Source organism: Oncorhynchus nerka, linkage group LG25 (assembly GCF_034236695.1).
Source record: "Oncorhynchus nerka isolate Pitt River linkage group LG25, Oner_Uvic_2.0, whole genome shotgun sequence".
In the NCBI taxonomy this organism is placed as follows: Eukaryota; Metazoa; Chordata; class Actinopteri; order Salmoniformes; family Salmonidae; genus Oncorhynchus; species Oncorhynchus nerka.
The window spans coordinates 20470753-20493724 of NC_088420.1; the positions used below are offsets into that span (position 1 = coordinate 20470753).

The 22972-nt window shown below is 41.3% G+C and overlaps 1 protein-coding gene across 2 annotated transcripts; it reads left to right on the forward strand.

Moving 5' to 3' along the window:
• Positions 1-3881: 3881 nt before the first annotated feature.
• ccdc124 (coiled-coil domain containing 124) lies at positions 3882-19667 on the forward strand. 2 transcript variants are annotated; one of them, XM_029633826.2, is made up of 6 exons: positions 3928-3988; positions 11016-11125; positions 14659-14842; positions 15035-15239; positions 15344-15449; positions 15709-19667. In XM_029633826.2, exons 3-6 carry the CDS (start codon positions 14684-14686, stop codon positions 15908-15910), a joined length of 672 nt encoding a protein of 223 aa, XP_029489686.1. In that variant the 5' UTR covers positions 3928-3988; positions 11016-11125; positions 14659-14683; the 3' UTR covers positions 15911-19667. The 2 variants fall into 2 exon arrangements, with proteins under 2 accessions (XP_029489685.1, XP_029489686.1); XM_029633825.2 differs by lacking the exon at positions 11016-11125 and having other exon boundaries at positions 3882-3988.
• The last annotated feature ends 3305 nt before the right edge of the window (positions 19668-22972 follow it).

The following is a 22972-nucleotide window of genomic DNA, read 5'->3' on the forward strand; positions in this document are numbered from 1 at the left end:
AATAAAAGCTGAAATAAATAATTCTCTCTACTATTATTCTGACATTTCACATTCTTAAAATAAAGTGGTGAATTTTTACTAGGACGAAATCTCATGAATTGTGAAAAACTGAGTTTAAATGTATTTGGCGTATAAGATGTATGTAAACTTCCGACTTCAACTGTGTGTGTGTGTGTGTGTGTGTGTGTGTGTGTATGTATGTATATACAGTATATACACACACACACAATCTTAATTCCTTACTTAGATTTACGTGTATTTTGGGTATATGTTGTGAAACTTAAATATTACTGCACTGTCGGAGCTAGAAACACAAGCATTTCGCTAAACCCGCAATAACATCTGCTAAACATGTATGTCACCAATATATTTGATTTGTATATATTTCATTTATTATATATTTTTTGTAAAACAGCTATCTTATAAATGTATTTATTTTTTAATTCCTCTTGGGCCACCACAGGCCTGGGCCCAGGGCTTCAGCACCGGTAAGACCCTGCATTAATCCAGACCTCATTCCCTGTTATCCTTTGCATTTTGTTCTACAACAACCGAGAAACGCAGGGCAAGATCAACTAAGGAATTATTGTGTAATGTTGTGTAATGTGAGCACCCACATCCTGGGGTTGAGGATGGACAGAATAAAAGATTTGGGACAAAGAAGTATGGAAATGTGAGCACATCCAAGTTGCTAAGATTTTAGAAGTTGTATAGTGTATGACCAGCAACAAGGACTTTGCAGACTGCACGTCACGGATTGTCTTTTACGGTTATCACGTTACACTGTGTGATGTTACCAAATTAAAATCTTGATGTCGACCTGAACAAATTGTACGGTTTGCTTAAATTCTGTCGTCACATTCTGCGATTTGCTTGAGAGGCTATGTCAACTGCAGAGGAAATTGTTCTTCTTGTACAGCATGTAAATGTTTAAATCAAACTAATTTGCCTATGTCCCTCTTTGTGGCACTTGACCATATTATGGTCAAGTGCCACAAGCTGTCCCTTAAATGTACACATAGAGCGAACATCAATGACATGCATATCAATCTCTCCTGGCTCAACATAGAGGAGAGATTGACTGCATCACTACTTGTCTGTGAGAGGTATTGACATGTTGAAAGCACCTAGCTGTCTGTTCAAATGACTAGCATACAGCTCAGACACCCATGCATACTCCACAAGACATGCCACCAGGGGTTTCGTCACAGTCCCCAAGTACAAAACTGATTTGGAAAAGGCACAGTACCATGACTACATGGAACTCTATTCAACATCAAGTAACTCATACAAGAAGTAAAATCAGATTTAGAAAACATAAGTACGCCTTATGGAACAATGCAGACTGAGGACACACACACAGGCACACAAACGCTAGCACACACACTACACACATGTATGTATTGTGGTATTAGACATGTTGTATTGTAGATATGTAATAGTGTAATATGTACTGTTATTTGATTTTTGGTTTAATTTGTTTGGATCCCAGGAAGAGTAGCTGCCGCCTTTGCATCAGCTAATGGGAATACTTCATAAATACAATACAAATGAAAGAGTAACTTATTTCACAAGATGTTCTTCTCAAGCGACAATTTCCACAACTTCTAATAGAATAAGCCATTGACAAAGAATACTTTCAAAATATTTTAGTTAATGGAATTGATGTAATGAATACTATGTGCAAGTATTTGTAATATATTGGACAGTGAAGTAAAAATGAGAATTTTTGCTCTATTCCAGCAATTTGGATATGAAATAATTTATCCTAATGGGCTAATTGAGGGAAACTTACAACACCTTGTTTTTTTTGCCTATGGTTACACAATTTTACTAATTGAAAAACCATAAGAGGTAGGACAGCTTTATATCCTGATAAATCCAACTGAACATGCTACCTATGCAATAGATCAGATGTATCAATATCATTCATTTGCATTAAAAGTAGGTCATTTTTATAGGATGAGTGGGCTACTGATGAAATGTTGCAACACCTATATCAAAAATTATGTAATTTATTTACCAGGTTGTGTCTAATAGACAAACTTGTGCATGCATTAGCTGTGTAATGTTGCCATGGCCATAGGCTATATATTGATGGGGAAAAACACATGTATGCTTAAATTCTGGACAGAATGTGTAGTTTATTTCAATCACCGAGATCAAAACATTGCCTAGCAAATATAATGCTGACGAATGTTGTTGAGGATTCAACATAGGTTACACGTCTTTGTTTTCTTGCAGTCACCACCCTCTTTGGCCCGCTTTTAGCTAAATTGACGACAAATACATTTGGGACAAACCGAGACCAAGACGCTCAATCTTAAACGACACGAGGCTTGTAATTATGAATTAAATAAACCCCAAGTTTTGTGAAATTAATGTTGCTGCCTGTCCACATTGATAGCATCAGCTACTTGAGGTCCGTGTTCCTTTCTCGTGCCAGATATCTCCCAACTCCATCACCATTCTTCCGCGGCCCGGTTAGAATCCTCGTCTGCGACAGCGCAGTCCAGGCGTTGAATACCGGGAAGAGCCAGGTCTCTTTGATTCAATTTATCAAGAAATGATGAGAGGAGACGTTTATTTAAGTGGTCTGTAAGGGTCCTTTCTTCTTCAACATTTGTATCGGATTCTTCTACTGCCTCAGGCCTTGGGGTTTGTGGTGGTAAGGCCCCCGACTCATTGGACAACAAGCCGTTCGAATATTCCTCCTCCCCGGACTCTTGGCCTCGCTTACTACCGGTATCTGTGGCTGATTCCGACTCCATTCGTAGAGAATTCAAGCTCGTTTGCAACGCAGTATTTTCCAGCTCTTTTAATCTTTTGCTGTGTGTAGTGCCTGCGTTGGAGCATGCATGACTAGCTTCATTTCCAGACAACTCAACTTCGTTGTCGAGAGCTTCTTCAGCTGGCTCCATAATGCTTCATGTGACGTCATGAAAATAGATACGTCTGATCCTCCAATTTGGCATGTAATGTTCTATTTCTTTGTGTAGTGAGAAGGCTTGTTTGTTCGTGTTGAAAATAATTGGGTTTATTTTTTAGATTTATTCTAATAATATCAACAAGCTGATAGGAAACTGGTGGAAAAAGCAAGTCCTTTTACTTTTTAAAATGCAAAACCTTTGCTTGGAAACCATAACAATACTAAATATATAACTAGAATGTATTAGACACAAAGTGTAAATCCAATAAACAAGTCAATCAAACATATTGAGTTCGTTTGCGACGTCACTTAAACGAGCCATTTAAAAAAACGTTTTATTAACAAATATCAACAAACAAAACAGGATTAGTCACATACAAGCATACATACAAACTATTTACATTGTCAGGAATCCTAAACAAGTTTTAATTGCCTTTTTGTTTTCCATTTTAGTTAATGTAGTTCCAAAAAGTTAGGTTTTGAATTTTCATATTTTCATTTGTGAATATGAAATTTACATAGTATTATTAGCAATCCAATTAAATATTCTACATATTTATGTCATAATTTCTGAAATAAATCATTATATCAAAACCATTAAATAGTACAACCAATATTTTTTTTGTAACACAATTCTGTATGTCAATCCAAAAATGTCTACTATAAATACAGGCAAAAAACAAATGCAAAATGGTCTCCTCCATTCCACAGAAATCACATTTATAGTCAATATTCAGCTTGAATCTTTCCAAAACACGTTTCAAAGGATAAATTCGATGTAACATTTTAAATAAAACTTCCTTTACCTTGTTACTGATACAATATTTGTTAACATTGTATATCATTGTATATCACCATAGATATTTGACCAAAATAATATTGCTGAGGGAATTGTAGTATCACAAACAATATTCCTCATTTGTTTATTACTACATTTATCTCTTTAATCAAGCCATTGCGTTCTGCACGTCATCACGGTGCGTCGTCACGAAAGGGTTATTTCATAGCTCAATGGTCTGACACTCAGATGCCTTTTTCGAAACAACATCTGTCGCTCAGGTACAGCCCTTCTCCTTTCACACTTTTATTTTTACATTGGTTAAGAGATTCAATTGTCACGGAGACACTGAAATCTTGGTCTTTGCTAGATAACTTGCTCATAACAGGCTGTTTAGCTAGCTAGCAGTAACTTGCTCATTTATACATGCATCGCTATGGAAGCTGGAAACTAGCTAGGTTAAAGTATCTTGCTAGGTAGTTAACGTTTGTCGAATGTTTTGTAAGCTTGCTACTAACGTTACCTTGCAGGATTGTTAGAGTTAGGCTACATGGTTGATATGTATACCTTCTAATGTAATGTTACTTATATCAACTAGCCAGTGTGTAACATGCGTTTGCCCGGTTTCCCAAAAGCATCTGAAGGCAAAGTTCATCCTTCGAAGGTGCATCATTAAATGTCCGAGCTGTTTCCCGAAACCATTGTTAACGTTGCCTGACGAGTTAAAATTCACCCAAGAACGTTGGTTAAACTGGAACACTAGCGCGAGCCCATAACAAATGAATGGAATCGAACGTTCGCAGAGTCTATTTTGACTGGGGTGATGTTTAGAATAAAATTTCGCCTAAATGGCACAAAATGTATTCCTTTTTATTTTACCACTACAATCTGTTCGTCGGACGAAACTGAAACCCCCCAACTTGTGTAGAAAGTAAACATCCGCACCTCAATGGTGTCAACGGTGCTTATGTCAGCGTAATGAGATGGTAAGGAAAAAAAAAAAAACCTATATTTCTGGTTTAACGATCGATGACAAACGACCTCGCTGCCCAAGACTTAAATAATTACAAAGAGGAGATTCTCCCGATTTAAAATGGTGCCCGACTTGAAAAAATCTCAATATACACTGAGATATTTGGCGAAATAGACCGACATGCCTCTCCATAGGAAAACAATGGGGGGAGCTCAGCTTTCCATGGCAAAAATTATTTTGGGGGCTAGCATTTGATGACAACCGAGCTAGATGCCCAGGCTTACGTAATTAAAGAGGAGATTCACATGATTAAAATGGCGTCCGACTTGAAAAAAATAAAAATACACACGTTGCGAGATATTTGGCGAAATGGTCAGACATGCCTATATTTCCCCCATAGGAAACGATGGGACGACCTCAGCGTTCCAATATAATTTTTGTTTAAATTTTAACTATAAAACAACGTGAGCAGGTATCATTGCCAACAATAGCGAAGCAGGCCTTGTGACGTTGAACAATAAACTGGGAATAGAACGTTCGGAAGGCGAGTTGGTGCCACAGTGCTCAATAGAACAAATAGGAGCTGTCAGGGTGAACAATTTTGGACCCACAGACTCCAAATAAGTGTCATGATGTTGGAAAATTGCGCACAACATTGCACAGTTCTTATTTTCACGATTTGGACATTAATTCGCTTTCCAAAGCTAATACACGTGGAAATGTGAGCAGCATTTTGTATTCGGAGTAGAATTGGTTAGGGAGCGTAAACAAAGTACCAACTTTTTTTTAAACATTCGAACTTCAATAGCTCCTTGGCCATGTGACCTACTTGACTCAAACAAGGTTCAGAATGTCCACTGACTACCCTTCTATATTGCACACCCGTTGGTTTGTCCATTGTCATCTCACACGTTTACATGAATTTTTCTAAACGTAAAATTTCAATAGATCATTGGTTATGTGACCTACTGACTTCAAGCAAGGTTCAGAATGTCCACTCAGTGGCCCTACACATTGCGCACCTTTAGTTTGTCAATTTTCATCTCACGTTTTACATTAATTAAAATAAAAAAATACATTTCAATAGCTCCTTGGTCATTTGACCTGCTGACTTCAAACAAGGTGCAGAATGTACATTGACTACCCTTCTACACTGCAAAAAAAATAAAGGGAACACTAAAATAAAACATCCTACATCTGAACGAATGAAATATTCTTATGAAATACTTTTTTCTTTACATAGTTGAATGTGCTGACAACAAAATCACACAAATTATCAATGGAAATCAAATTTATCAATCCATGGAGGTCTGGATTTGGAGTCTCACTCAAAATTAAAGTGGGAAAACCACACTACAGGCTGATCCAACTTTGATGAAATGTCCTTAAAACAAGTCAAAATGATGCTCAGTAGTGTGTGTGGCCTCCACGTGCCTGTATGACCTCCCTACAACGCCTGGGCATGCTCCTGATGGGGTGGCGGATGGTCTCCCTGAGGGATCTCCTCCCAGACCTGGACTAAAGCATCTGCCAACTCCTGGACAGTCTGTGGTGCAACGTGGCGTTGGTGGATGGAGCGAGACATGATGTCCCAGATGTGCTCAATTTGATTCAGGTCTGGGGAACGGGCGGGCCAGTCCATAGCATCAATGCCTTCCTCTTGCAGGAACTGCTGACACACTCCAGCCACATGAGGCCTAGCATTGTCTTGCATTAGGAGGAACCCAGGGCCAACCGCACCAGCATATGGTCTCACAATGGGGTCTGAGGATCTCATCTCGGTATCTAATGGCAAGTCGGGCTACCTCTGGCGAGCACATGGAGGGCTGTGCGGCCCCCCCAAAGAAATGCCACCCCACACCATGATTGACCCACCGCCAAACAGGTCATGCAGGAGGATGTTGCAGGCAGCAGAACGTTCTCCACGGCGTCTCCAGACTCTGTCACGTCTGTCACATGCTCAGTGTGAACCTGCTTTCATCTGTAAAGAGCACAGGGCGCCAGTGGAGAATTTGCCAATCTTGGTGTTCTCTGGCAAATGCCAAACGTCCTGCACGGTGTTGGGCTGTAAGCACAACCCCCACCTGTGGACATCGGGCCCTCATACCACCCTCATGGAGTCTGTTTCTGACCGTTTGAGCAGACACATGCACATTTGTAGCCTGCTGGATGTCGTTTTGCAGGGCTCTGGCAGTGCTCCTTCTGCTCCTCCTTGCACAAAGGCGGAGGTAGCGGTCCTGCTGCTGGGTTGTTGCCCTCCTACGGCCTCCTCCATGTCTCCTGATGTACTGGCCTGTCTCCTGGTAGCGCCTCCATGCTCTGTACACTACGCTGACAGACACAGCAAACCACCTTGCCACAGCTCGCATTGATGTTCCATCCTGGATGAGCTGCACTACCTGAGCCACTTGTGTGGGTTGTAGTCTCCGTCTCATGCTACCACTAGAGTGAAAGCACCGCCAGCATTCAAAAGTGACCAAAACATCAGCCAAAAAGCATAGGAACTGAGAAATTCTGTGGGTCTGTGGTCACCACCTGCAGAACCACTCCTTTATTGGGGGTGTCTTGCTAATTGCCTATAATTTACACCTGTTGTCTATTCCATTTGCACAACAGCATGTGAAATGTATTGTCAATCAGTGTTGCTTCCTAAGTGGACAGTTTGATTTCACAGAAGTGCGATTGACTTGGAGTTACATTGTGTTTAAGTGTTCCCTTTATTTTTTTTGAGCAGTGTATATTGCACACTCTTGTTTGTGCAGTGTAAAATCACGCGGTGTAACGTACATTTTTCAGAATTTTAAATTGCAATAGCTCCTTCGTCATGTCAATTACACACCTAAGAAGCGTGCAGTGGATATACACCCATATTGCATAACCTCTAGTCATGTATCTTCTATATTGTTGTACATTAATATTAGTTTGATAATTGGGGGGTTCAGTCCAGTGTTTACCCTTTCCTTTAATATTTATCTAATAATAATTGGTAGTTCTAAGTAGTTATTTTCCCTGTTTAAAAATAAATAAATCCACGGTATTTAACACACTAGGAATGAGACAGAATCTCTTTATATTGTTAATATCAACCATAAAGAAAAAGGGCAGAGTACGAGTGTCATGTTATTAATTGTCCAAAGCAGGGATGGAGAGTGAGCTAGTGAGGTAGGCTGCAGTGGGTTTGCTGGTCAATACATATACTGAACATGTAACCACAGTAATGGTGGCCAGTTAATCAATGAATAAAAATGTAATATTGACAAATTAAACAAAGTGTAGACCTTTAATCTTTTCCAACATGTCAACAGACACTTCAAATAAGTACATTTTTGTGTAAACTTTCTCTTTAGCCCTGGTTGATGTACATTTCAGAGCCTCTTCAGTGTGAATGGGGTATAGCATACATTTTCAACAACACTGTACTTCCAGTTTGTGTTCTTTATTCTGTTGAACTCTTTTGTCTTCATTCCTAGTTACAGCACATGGAACCACCGTTGGCATGCAAAACATTCAATCTAAAACAAAAAGCCTAACGTGTTATAAATAATATCAAATATCAATGCAGTATGACAAATTAGCCATCCATTGGGTTATATCTTAAATTGTCTTGCTTGAAGCAGTTGTTGGCTTTGTTGAACTCTGAAATCATGGGCATGAACTGAACATATGGCTGGCCCACACAACTACGTAAAAATAAAGAATTTACATTTACTTTGAATTAAATGTCATTACATACCAGACATTTTTAGTATATCCTCAGCCATTTCTTTTTCGCAGTTGCTCCATGTGTTTTTGTGAAGGTTCTATATCAATTTGGGAAGGGATGTTGGGGAAGTTCTGTGCAACTTCCTTGGTCATCTACACCAAAAAATAAAATAGAGTTGTTGACCTAATTGTCACATAACAGCTAACCATTCATTATTGAAAATATAACTATTAAACCTGCATTACAAAGACCCCGCAGCTGAAGGTTTCCTGCTGCATGTTGTGAGTTATTTCCCCTCCTTTCCACTCTATGTCCACCCACTTGTCTTTTCCATGACAGAATCTTCTCATTTTGAAGTATTCTCTTTTTTTAATGTAAACATAATGGAATTCTGATTAGTTATAGGCAAATGAATACACATGCCACAATTGTACGCTGTTTTCCTGATCACTATAATCTAGTAGAGGTAATTTCCATTATGCCCCATTCTACACTCAGCCTAAATTATAGGCACTGAACCATTTACAGGACAATAATAAAAGTAGCATATAGGATCCAACCCTATCAGAGTGAATAAATGTAGAGCGTTTGTAGACTTTAAGAAAAAAATTACAAGTGACAGTTTCATCAGTACGTGCTTAAAGAAAGTCATATCACAAAGTCACAGATGACAGCGCCCACCAAATCTGACAAGATAATTAATTGTAAGCACAAAAGGGTGTTAAACTGTTTGTCAAAATAATATCTGAAAATGTCAGTTGTTGAACATAATACTTCTATTTGCAATAGCAATGTATGATATATGCAGTTGAGGAATATTCCATGTACCAACACTACATGTAGGATGGACATAAGACATTCCCACATACAGTATACACATACATAGAGGCATTTTTCAGCTGTGATTTTACCACTCAGAATCCAGAATGGATATGACAATGTGGCAGCACAGGATGTAATACACCCTTACAACAATCTACTTTTTGATCTTCTTGACTTATCTGGTAAACTGCTACTATGTGTCAAGAAAAGAGACCCAGTTAGGGGTTAGTGTACTCAAGTAAAAAAGGGCTGGTTTAGATTAAAAACTATTGCCCTGTGTCCCCGTTCATAGGGGCATGAGAGACTAGTCAGTGGTAGAATTGAGTTGGCACTTTATTGGCCCACTAGACTGTAAACTCTCCTTCCAGACTCATATCAAACATCTCCAATCCAAAATCAAATCTAGAATCTGCTTTCTATTTCGCAACAAAGCCTCCTTCACTCACGCCGTCAAACTTACCCTAGTAAAACTGACTATCCTACCGATCCTCGACTTCGGCGATGTCATCTACAAAATAGCTTCCAATACTCTACTCAGCAAACTGGATGCAGTTTATCACAGTGCCATCCCTTTTGTTACTAAAGCACCTTATACCACCCACCACTACGACCTGTATGCTCTAATCGGCTGGCCCTCGCTACATATTCGTCGCCAGACCCACTGGCTCCAGGTCATCTACAAGTCCATGCTAGGTAAAGCTCCACCTTATCTCAGTTCACTGGTCACGATGGCAACACCCACCCGTAGCACGCGCTCCAGCAGGTGTATCTCACTGATCATCCCTAAAGCCAACACCTCATTTGGCCGCCTTTCCTTCCAGTTCTCTGCTGCCTGTGACTGGAACGAACTGCTAAAATCTCTGAAGTTGGAGACTTATCTCCCTCACCAACTTTAAACATCTGCTATCTGAGCAGCTAACCGATCGCTGCAGCTGTACATATTTCATCGGTAAATAGCCCACCCAAATAGCCCACCTATCTCATCCCCATACTGTTTTTATTTATTTACTTTTCTGCTCTTTTGCACACCAGTGTCTCTACCTGCACATGACCATCTGATCATTTATCACTCCAGTGTTAATCTGCTAAATTGTAATTATTCGCCTACCTCATGCCCTTTGCACACAATGTATATAGACTCTTTTTATTTTATTTTTCTACTGTGTTATTGAATTGTTTATTGTTTACTCCATGTGTAACTCTGTGTTGTCTGTTCACACTGCTATGCCTTATCTTGGCCAGGTCGCAGTTGTAAATGAGAACTTGTTCTCAACTAGCCTACCTGGTTAAATAAAGGTGAAATAAATATATATATATATATATATATATATATTTTTTTTTTAACTGTCCAAGAAATGGATATGTTAGGACATTTGTTCCTATAAATACAAAGGAGGATGTCTCTCCTCATACCTCTGGCACTTTGGTCAGACTGCCAGACTGTAAAAACTTTATGATGGGGCCGGCAACGGAGTTCCCATTGACTAAACACCACAGAGCCAATCAGGAGAGAATACACAGGTCAAGGGTGCCAATTGAAAGTCAAGGGGTGTGTCTGTGCCTTTTGGATTACTCTCGCTTTACATGGAACCTCTGTGGTTCAAGTCAAGAGCTACCCTTTCAGTCTGCTCTGCGCATGTTCGAAAGTGACAGAGACAGCAGCCAAGATACGTTTTGACATACTGTGAAAAACTATTACACTTATGAATGTATGTAAAATGCTAATATATATTAGATCCAGTACAATGGAATAACTAAGACCTGAATTTGAATGCAGCGTGTTCTGATTCCTCCTCTTTCTGTCCAACAGAGTCAACCAAAAATACTTGGCCTGATGGTTCATGCAGATACTGGGGGAGCAATGCGACCATGTTATTTCGGGGAATCATATTTGATTCTGAGTTCAGACATATGAAGTTTGTATGTGAGAACTATTTCTAAGATGCATAATTCGTTTTTCCGAAGTCACTTTTTAATTTGAATTGTCACACGCTTCATAAACAACAGGTGTAGACTAACAGTGAAAAGCTTACTTACAGGCCCTTCCCAACAATGCACTATCCTCCCTCCAAAAAAATTGTAACACAAGGAATAAATACTCAATGATAGCTTGGCTATATACATGGGGTACTAGTGCTGAGTCGACTTGCAGGGGAACAAGGAAATTGAGGCAGATATGTACATATAGGTAGGGATAAAGTGACTAGGCAACAGGATAGATAAGACAGTAGCAGCAGTGTGTGGCGATTGTGTGTATGTGTTTGGGTAGCGTCCAGTGTGTGTGCATAGTTAAAAAGAGTTGGTGCAAAAAGAGCCGATGCAGATAACCCAATAGCTACTCGGACTACCTATTTAGCAGTCTTATAGCTTGGGTGTAGAACCTGTTCAGGAGCCTTTTGGTCCCAGACTTAGCGCTCCGGTACGGTTTGCCGTGCGGTAGCAGAGAGAAGTCTATGACTTTGGTGGCTGGAGTCTTTCACAATTTTTAGGGCCTTCCTCTGACACCGCCTGGTATAAAGGTCCTGGGTGGCAGGGAGTTCGACCCCAGTGATGTATTGGGCTGTATGCACTACCCTCTGTAGCGCCTTCCAGTCGGATGCCGAGCAGTTGCCATACCAAGCGGTGACTCAGCCAGTCAAGATGCTCTCAATGGTGCAGCTGTATAACTTTTTGAGGATATAAGGGACCATGCCAAATCTTATCAGCCTCCTGAGGGGGACGAGGCATTGCCATGACCTCTTCACAACTTTTTTGGTGTGTTTGGACTGTGATAAGTCCTTAGCGATGTGGACACTGAGGAACTTGAAGCTCTCGATACGCTCCATTACAGCCCCGTCGATGTGAATGAGGGCATATTCGTCTCTCCATTTCTTGTAGTTCACGATAAATGCCAACCCTCACTACCTGGCCCATCAGGAAGTCCAGGAATCAGTTGAGGGAGATGTTCATTCATTCCCAGGGAGCTTAGATTGGAGGGCATTATGGTGTTGAACGTTGAGATGTAGTCTATGAACAGCATTCTCACCTAGGTGTTCCTTTTGTCCAGATGGGAAAGGGCAGTGTGGAGTGCAATAGAGATTGTCATCTGTTAGGGTGGTATGGAATTGGAGTGAGTCCAGGGTGTCTGGGATGATGGTGTTGATGTGAGCCATGACCAGTCTTTAAAGCATTTCATGGCTACAGATGGGAGTGTTACGGTGTGGTAGTTGTTTAGAATAGTTACTTTGTTGTTCTTGGGCACAGGGAATATGGTGGTCTGCTTGAAACATGTAGGTATTACAGACTGTGTCAGGGAGAGGCTGAAAATGTCAGTGAAGACACTGAGTACTCGTCCTGGTAATCTGTCTGGTCCTTGTGAATGGGAACCTGTTTAAAGGTGTTACTCACATCGGCTACGGAGAGTGTGATCACAGTCGTCAAACGGCTGGTGCTCTCACGAATGGTTCAGTGTTGCTTGCCTCAACGCGAGCATAGAAGGCATTTTGCTTGTGTCCACTGGGAAGCTCTCGGTTGGATTTCCCTTTGTAATCTGTGATAGTTTACAGGCCCTGCCACATCTGACGAGCATCCTGTATTGTCGCTTTGCCTGTCTAATGGTTTGCCTGAGGGCGTTGCAGGATTTCTTTATAAGCTTCTGGATTAGTGTCCCGCTCCATGAAGGTGGCAGCTCTAGCCTTTTATCTCAGTGCGGATGTTGCCTGTAATCGATGGCTTCTGGTTGGGATATGTACCTACTGTCACTGTGGAGATGACTTTGTCAATGCTCGTATTAATGAAGCCATTGACTGATGTGCTAAACTCCTCAATGCCATCTGATGAATCCCGGAACATATTCCAGTCTGTGCTTGCAAAACAGTCCTATAGTTTAGCATCCGCTTCATCGGACCACTTCCGTATTGAGTGCGTCACTTCCTTTTTGAGTTTTTACTCTAGTTGCACAGGTGATATGCTGGTAGAAATTAGGCATCCCCCCCCCGCCCCGGCATTAAAATCACCGGCCGCTAGGGGCATCACCTCCGGATGAGCATTTTCTTGTTGGCTTATGGCCCTAAACAGCTTGTTGAGTGCGGTCTTAGTACCAACATCAGTTTGAGGTGGTAAATAGACAGCTACGGAAATATAGATAAACTCTTGGTAAATATTGGGGTCTACAGTTTATCATGAGGTATTCTAACTCAGGCAAGCAGAACCTTGAGACTTAATATTTGGGATCGCATACCAGTCTTTGTTGACAAAGGGAGAGACCCCATGAGCAGAGTGAGGCTTGCGCTGCTGTCACATGCGCAGATCAAATACACCGCTGCAGTTGACGTAGCCTACGTCGACTTACGTAGCATCGCAAGTAGTACTGACTCAGATCTTTTAAACTTGTTCAGTCAAAATAACTGATCTTTCTACTAATTTTGTTCATTTAAGTACTGCCCAGAACACGCAGGACCCCCTACCGGTGAACTGGACATTCGAGTCATGATTCTACAAGCCTCTGTTTCACCATAAGGGTCATATTGGAGCTGTCATTTGTGACTGAGACTTGCAAACGTGTGCTTTAAAACAATGTACATTTGTTGATTGCTAGGCATACAAATAAGATTATTTCTTGATGCATTTGAAACTGTCTAGTTGTGGCCGTAACCGGACTAGATTGTGATTGACTCTCTGCGAAATGCATTGCCGTGAGGGTAATGACTGCCGTGAGGGTAATGAGCACAATGTCGTTGGCGAACTGCCCCCCCCAAAAAAACCTATTTGTTCTCAAGTTCGAGTTTGTTGAGCAGAGGCCGGGTATGTTTTGGTTCTACAGAGCTGTGTCCATAACATTCAGTAATCCATTAATTGCGTTAATTCTTGCACCATGCGATCAATTATGAGTTCTCAACATTTATTATTCTTTATACTCATGATCTATTTCCCTGCACTCATATGACAGAGAGTTGGTAGTTTGAGCACATCTCTGGAGATGCTGAGTTGGAGGAGCGTGTGTTAGCCCTGCTGTAGGACTCATTGCAGCTAGCACTAGCAGATCAAACGAACTATTAAAATGAACGAGTCATTTCAGAAAAGCTAATGATCCTAGTCAGTATAAAGAGTAGTTAAAAAAAAAAATGTTCGAACTGATCATCACTACTTGCAAGCCAATCGCAGAATGTGATGACAGAACTGAAGCAAATTGTACAATCTGGCCAGGTTGAAATCAAGATTTTGATTAGGTAACATTACACAGTGTGACCTGATAATCATAAAAGACTGACGTAGCCTTTAAGGCCTTTGCAGACTAAGTTCATCGTTAGAATTGTATGGTTATATGGTTCTAATGATTAACTTAGCCTTAAGATGCTTTTGGTTGGTTTACTCTTATCTTTGGCCCATGGCTCAATTAGATGGTGACTCCGTAAGTAAGCTAAACCTGGTTTGGTTTATGATAGAATGTCTAAATCATACTTTGTTTGTGTCAGCTGAAGAGTAGGCCTAGTGTTAGGAATGCCGAAGAAGTTCCAGGGCGAGAACTCCAAGGCGATGACTGCCAAGGCCCGCAAGGCAGAGGCCAAAGCTGTGGAAGACTCCCGCAAGAAGAAGGAGCTGGAGGATGCTTTATGGCAGGAGAACGATAAACATGTCCTGAAGAAAGAACAGAGGAAGGTGATTTTTCATGCTCCGTTTCTTATTCCCACACTGGGTCAAATAGTCGGCAGCACTATTCAATTGGGCTATATCACAATCCAATATCTGCCGATGTATGTACAGACCAGACGAATATGCTAAGTAATTCCCTGATATGTTGACGTGGGTCTAATCATTTCGGCTTTAAATGTCTCCTCTCTGAACCTGCAGGACGACAAGGAGAAGAAGCGCCTTGACGCCCTGGAGAGAAAGAAAGAGAACCAGCGGCTCTTGGATGAGGAGGCTGCAAAGATTAAGGGCAAGGCCAAGGAGGCGGCTGCTGCTGTGGCGGCATGCAAAGTGACCCGGGCCCAGATTGAGGAGACGCTGCGTATTGAGCAGGCGTTACAACCGCAGGAGCAACCCAAAGAGAAAGGCAACGACCTCACCATTATTCCTTTAAGCATTACCCAGGCTCCCTTTCCTCTCAGGGTTCTGTTGTATTTTTATGTTCCTCCTCTCCTATGTTCGTGTCCACAGAGAAGAGTCAACTGGAGTCACCCCTGGAGGAGAATGTGAATCGCCTCATCCCTGAGGAAGGTGTAGTGGACGCTAGATCCATAGAGGATGCCATTGCTGTGCTCAGGTACAGAATACTGAAGAGGCATAACCTCTCAATGTTACCCCCTACAAAAGCAATATTGAGAACTAGGGGAGCCTTTCCATCAGTTTACCATACGTTATCAACATAAAGTGGGTTTCGTGTGACCTACAACGTAGACATATAACAAGTTACTTTTCATACTCCAGGCTATATAACGCAGACATGACAGGTATCATAACAAGTATGGGGTTCCATAGAGAACCAAGTTTCAGCCCTCTCCTCGTTTTTGTTTCTTTCCCAGCACGGCTGAAGAGCTCGACCGCCACCCCGAGCGCAGGGTGAAGGCAGCATTCGCCGCGTACGAGGAACTGAACATGCCCCTCCTTAAAAAAGAGAACCCCAACATGCGGCTGTCGCAGCTCAAGCAGCAACTGAAAAAGGAGTGGATGAAGTCGCCAGAGAACCCCCTGAACCAGCGCTTTGCCAACTACAATGCCAAGTGAACCAACTCCAGCAGCAGCTAACACAAAACTGTTACCTATGCATATTGGACCTTACAATGGAAGATGCCTCCAACCTAGAATTATTCCCCCATTATGAATACGTTGCTGGAAAAGCTGCACTCATTCCCTAGGAAGGACCTCTGATGCAAGGAATCACCTTGGGACTTCAGCTTGTTTCATTTAGAGGAGAAGCAAATTCCCCCCATGTTCCTGATGATTTTTCTGTTACTGTGAATTCCCACTTGTGAAACATCTTAAGTGGTTTATGGATTTTATTCCCATTATCAGTTTTTGGCACTTAAATTGAAAACGGGGGGGGGGGGAGAGTGTGACAGAAGTTTGAGATTAAAAGTAATTTATTACAGTTCACAATACTAGCATCTAATTGTTTCTGAGAGTGAGACTACAGGTATGTCGCTCTGTATAAGAGCGTCTGCTAAATGACTAAAATGTGGTCTGCACTCTTGCTGTAGTAACCACCTCCTTTTAAAGGCCCAATTGAGTTGTTTTATACAAATATGACATTTCTGGGTTACAATTATGTACCTTACTGTACTAGTTTTCCATTAAAATTGTAAATTGTGTTTAGCAAAATTGTCTCAGACTTTTCCTAGGTCTGAGTGGGGAGGGGGAAACTAAAAACTAGCTGTTTGGAACTCTTTGTTATTGGTCTAATTTACGGCCTGGTGATGACCCAGGCAAGCTGAAAATCCCTCCCATGCAAACCTGCTGCTTTTAGATGGCCTTGTGTATATTGTATTTTCAACCAGCAATTATCAGGAAATTACTTATGAAATGTTTTATACTTTTACAGTGTTAGTTTCATCAGCTGTTGTACAATATCATATGAAACATACAAAATGAGTTGTCTGCACTGGGCCTTTAACCCTTAATGATGATAATGACCCACAAAAGAAAATATCATGACCAGAGCCAGCTGTGGACTTATAAGAGCACTGCCTTGTCATAAACTGATATTTTCAGCACCATTGGAAATGACTACCCCTTTACCTATGATAAAGTGTCTTGTTGCACCTGTTCCCCATCCTAACAGGGCCTTATTAGGTGTACCTTGGGTTGCAAAGAGTTGGAAACTTTCTGGTAAATTTCCATGGGAAGTTACAGTAAGCCTGGGAATTTAGGGAATTTAGCTTAAATTCATCAAAAAAAGTTAGCTTATTACAGTGAACCTTTTTTTTGTGGGATACACAAGGCAATTCTAGGTCTTGTGGCATATTTTGGTTGAACTATCCCCAATTCAATGGAATTGCAACCCTCTGCATGCACAGTGAATTCTTCCATCAAATGTGCAGTGCACTCTTCCATCACATGTACAGCTGATTCTCAAGCTCTTGCACACTGAGATGCTATTAAGCCCACATTACTACACCGTCTGAGCCAAGGACTACATGCTTTCTGTTAAGTTTTGATTACAATACTGGGTGGGGTGAATATATTTTGACAAATGTTTAGCTAGTAAATAGTAGCCCACAGCGAAGTGTGTTTAAATCATTTCTAACTTAACAATTTCTGATAGTTTTTGCTACCATGTGGGTTTAAGCTTGCTTGTGCGTGTTAACTGAGTGTTAATTCACCTGTTTCCATACATTTAATTTTAAAACATTTATTTTAGTTTAAGTTGTTTAATCTAACTGCTTAACTATTTATCTGTACATGGAATTGTATTAGGGTTTTCCATTTTTTTTCTTCTAATCTTTACAGGAAAATGCCATGGGCACTATCTGATGTGTGAAGACATTTCACTGCAGCTAATGTAAAAGGAAAAGCTGTGTACATTTTGCAAATACTGTGCCAAATCATATGTGAAGAGTGCAACAAAGATGCAGAATCTGGTCAAGTGCATAAAGTTCCCTCAACTTCTATTCGAGGTGAAAATGATTCATTGGACACCTTATCGATAGCAACAGCTCATGGTCCTCCTGGAATCAGAAGTGTTTTTGACTCAATAGAGGAATGTATTCAGATATGCTGATGATTGTCTTGCTCGAGCTGTGTATTGCAACTGGTTCACTGATGCTCACAGGCAATGTGTATTTGAAGAGATTTCTGAATGTTCTTCACCCAGCATACATCCCTCCAACCAGACATGCTTTTATCTCATTTGATGGAGACCGATTTCAAGTGAAGGTCAAGCAAATCAGAGATAGCAGACTATTGCAATCATCTCTGATGGGTGGTTGAATGTTTGTGGGCAAGGGATAATTAACTACATCTCTACCCTTCAACCAGTATTCCACAAGAGCACAGACACAAGGGACAACAGACGCACCGGTTTCTACATTGCAGATGAGCTGAAGGCAGTCATCAATGACCTTGAACCACAGAAGGTATTTGCACTGGTGACGGACAATGCTGTGAACGTGAAGGCTGCTTGGTCTAAAGTGGAGGAGTCCTACCCTCACATCACACCCATTGGCTGTGCTGCTGACAGGTGTGGCATATCAAGAAGCTGATTAAGCAGCATGATCATTAACAGTGCAGGTATGGCACAACACAATTCCACAGATGTATCAAGTTTTGAGGGAGTGTGCAATTGGCATGCTAACTGTTGGAATGTTCACCAGAGCTGTTGCAACAGAGTTGAATATTAATTTCTTTACCTTAAGCCGCCAATGTCATTTTAGATCATTTGGCAGTACAACCACAGACTGTAACCACGCCAGCCCAGGACCTCCACATCTGGCTTCTTCACCTGCAGGATCTTCTTAGACAAGCCACCCGGACAGCCAATGAAACTAAGGATTATTTCTGTCTGTAATATAGCCCTTTTGTCGGAAAAAAAGTAATTCTGATTGGCTGGGTCTTGCTCCCCAGTGGGTGGGCCTATGCCCTCCCAGGCCCACCCATGGCTGCGCCCCTTCCCAGTCATGTGAAATCCATAGATTAGAGCCTAATGAATGTATTTCAATTGACTGATTTCCTTATATGAACTGTAACTCAGTGAAATTGTTGTATGTTGTTTTTATATTTTTATTCAGCATAGTTAATGAATTGCTATCTAGAAGACATCAATGTTATAAATCTAATGTTGTATCGGCTGTTCGCGCTGTGGCGGATGAATCAGAATTAGTTGGGTAACAGATAATTAAGATGTTTTAGTTGCATAATATGCTTATGTGAGAAACGTCATTAGAATGCATCCCTTTGGACTCTAGTGTTGGCAGTTGCACTTTTCCCTCAGTTAGGGCTCAGTCACTTGGGGCCCAGAGAGGGGAGAGGTCAGAATGGAACATTGTCTTCATATGTGAATGTGTCTTTACCTATTCTTAAACCATGTGAAGAGATGGCGTGATTAATGTGGAACCAATTACTTGTCTCCACAATGTCTATGCGCAAGTCACTCCCCTCAGTGAGCTTGTCCAGGAGTGGGGTCAAGAGGGGGTTTACTTGAGATGGGAGTATCTAGAGTTGACAATTGATATATGCCATTGGATGAGTTGCTGTTTTTGTACTATGAAGTACCAGGAATGAGATTAGAACCTCATCTTAGGGACCAAACTGAACGATAATTTATAGCGAATGCTATATGGCTATGGGATACTCCTCAAGTAAAAGTCCTTTGTGAACAGTTCCTAGATATCTGTGGTTTGTCATGTCAACGGGGGGTGGATCTTTGCTATAAAAAAAAGATCTCAGTAGCCATTGTGTTGACACTCAACGGTTCATTAGAAATGGCGAATCTTTGAAAGTCAAGTGCTAATGCAAAGCTCTTATTAAAGATGTAGTTTAAGTATAACTCTGACTGGTGTGTGAAGTTTGTCTCTCCTCATTTGGTAATACAGAAAATTAGCCACCACAGCATTTACAGATCAATACAGTATTGTTGTAGCCATGCCTTTTACTCTGCTACAATACTGTTATACATGCCAATACCATACAGGTGTAAGAAAATACTGTTACTGTAGAATATAATAGTCATAACCCTCTGATCCAAATTATTATGCATAGGTAGTGTTCCTTCTTATTTTCAATGAACGTTGTAACTGAGGCTGACCAATACATTTGCTGTGAAATCAACTGCCTTTTGATATTAATTTGTGTCACAATATTACAATTCACTTGGAACACAATAGACATTGAGCTTTGATGAAGCTTGGCAATGATTTATTTGGCTTATGACAGTGTCCTGTGCTGCCTTTCTCTATAACGTTTCTTGTTTGTTTACAGCACAGCCACATTCAAATGGTAGCCTGCTGACCAAACACACCACAGTCTTTGTAACGTTGCCTGCCACCCGTTTGACAACTCCATTGTGTCCTCCCAGAGCGCTAAGAACCTTGGCGTGATCCTGGACAACACCCTGTCGTTCTCAACTAACATCAAGGCGGTGGCCCGTTCTTGTAGGTTCATGCTCTACAACATCCGCAGAGTACGACCCTGCCTCACACAGGAAGCAGCGCAGGTCCTAATCCAGGCACTTGTCATCTCCCGTCTGGATTACTGCAACTCGCTGTTGGCTGGGCTCCCTGCCTGTGCCATTAAACCCCTACAACTCATCCAGAACGCCGCAGCCCGTCTGGTGTTCAACCTTCCCAAGTTCTCTCACGTCACCCCGCTCCTCCGCTCTCTCCACTGGCTTCCAGTTGAAGCTCGCATCCGCTACAAGACCATGGTGCTTGCCTACGGAGCTGTGAGGGGAACGGCACCTCAGTACCTCCAGGCTCTGATCAGGCCCTACACCCAAACAAGGGCACTGCGTTCATCCACCTCTGGCCTGCTCGCCTCCCTACCACTGAGGAAGTACAGTTCCCGCGCAGCCCAGTCAAAACTGTTCGCTGCTCTGGCCCCCCAATGGTGGAACAAACTCCCTCACGACGCCAGGACAGCGGAGTCAATCACCACCTTCCGGAGACACCTGAAACCCCACCTCTTTCAGGAATACCTAGGATAGGATAAAGTAATCCTTCTCACCCCCTTAAAAGATTTAGATGCACTATTGTAAAGTGGCTGTTCCACTGGAAGGTGAACGCACCAATTTGTAAGTCGCTCTGGATAAGAGCGTCTGCTAAATGACTTAAATGTAATGTTAAATGTTTGAAAGTGTGTGACCACAACGTATTACTTAAAGGAAATGTTTGTAGCTCCATCTCACTGGCTTCTTGAAAGTAGAATGTATTATGATTGTTTAATTATAATAGTGAATATGATTGTTCATTCAAATGTCATAACTCCAAGCATTATTTTGAACCTCTTTTGATTGGCGAGAGACTATCACTGGTATCCTTTGTGTTAAAGCCCTCAACTCCATAGCTACATTAAGCATAATATAACACTTATATTAAGCCTATATGTTTAATAATGTATACATTAGTCAATGACTGCATTAAGCAGTGTGCATGTTATCAAATGCTTTATTCTGAACAAAAATATAAATGCAATTTCAACGATTTTACTGAGTTACAGTTTATATAAGGAAATTAAACAAAAAATGTATTAGGCCCTAATCTATAGATTTCACATGACTGGGCAGGGGCGCAGCCATGGGTGGGCCTAGCTCCCAAGTGGGTGGACCTATGCCCTCCCTGGCCCACACATGGACCAGTCATATGGAGGTCCGAGGCTGGTGTGGTTTACACTTCTTCTACGTTTGTGAGGCCTTTCGGACGCACTGCCAAATTCTCTAAAATGACGTTGGAGGCAGCTTAAGGTTGAGAAATTAACATTCAATTCTCTGGCAACAGCTTTGGTGGACATTCCTGCAATCAGCATGCAAATTGCACGCTCCCTCAAAACTGGACACATCTGTGGCATTGTGTTGTGTGTCAAAAATGCACATTTTAGTGTGACCTTTTATTGTCCCCAGCACAAGGTGCACCTGTGTAATGATCATGCTGTTTAATCAACTTCTTGATATGTCACACCTGTCATGTGGATGGATTCTCTTGGCAAATGCTCACTAAGATGGATGTAAACAAATGTGTGCACAAAATTTGAGAGAAGCTTTTTGTGTGTATGGAACATTTCTGGGATCTTTTATTTCAGCTCATGAAACATGAGACCTACACTTTACATGTTGCGTTTCTATTTTTGTTCAGTATAGATCAGATGTTTAATGATGACTTGCTGTGGCAAAAGCCAATTTCACTTTTAGACAGTCTGATGCAAGAGCCTTCATTTATCACAGCTGTATATGTGAATGACACATAAGGAAGTAATAGCTGTGTGTAGGCTATTCTTACATTAAACAATGTCAGGTAGAGAGAGCTGGGTAAGAGGGTAACCCCCCCCCAAAAAAATAATATTTATTTAACCTTTACTTAACTAGGCAAGTCAGTTAATAACAAATTCTTATTAACAATGACAGTCTACCCCGACCAAACCCTCCCCTAACCTGGACGACGCTGGGACAATTGTGCGCCACCCTATGGGACTCCCGATCACGGCCGGTTGTGATATAGCCCAGAATCTAACCAGGGTCTGTATATAGCCCAGAATCGAATACAGTGCCTTAGTCTGCTGCGCCACTCGGGAGCTCGATGTGGCCCAACCTAACCGTAAATTATTACGTTGGATTGGAGCAGATAGCTTGGATTATTATTATAAACATACAATCTTCACTGTTTATGATTCAATAATTAATGTTAAACTGTGTTTCTGGAGGATATATAACAGGTCACAGATTTTAGATTTATTATAATGTTCTGGTGGTCTCATTCGTGTGCAGATAAGACACTTTGACCCGATTTCAATTAGTCAAGAACAAGATCCTAACCCTGAGTCCTTTTTTCCCAATGTGCTTTGAGAAGGAGAAAGAATGTGAGGAATCAAGGAAAGATGAATAAGAAAAAGGCTTTGTATGGTCTGTCCTTGAGGGAGGAGATAAGAGGCTCTGTGTTGGCCTTTGAACTACAAAGCATCAATAACAAGTTTCTCTGACTGCTAATTGACAATTCTGCTTTGAATAACCAACAGTTCTTTTAGCTATTTATGGGCCTGCTTTGAGTCCATGTATGTGTGATCTGTGATGTGGTCCTTATTGCTTACATCCGATGTCACAACCTTTTCTGTATCCTGTTGCTTTGTCCCCCATTCTATTTGCAT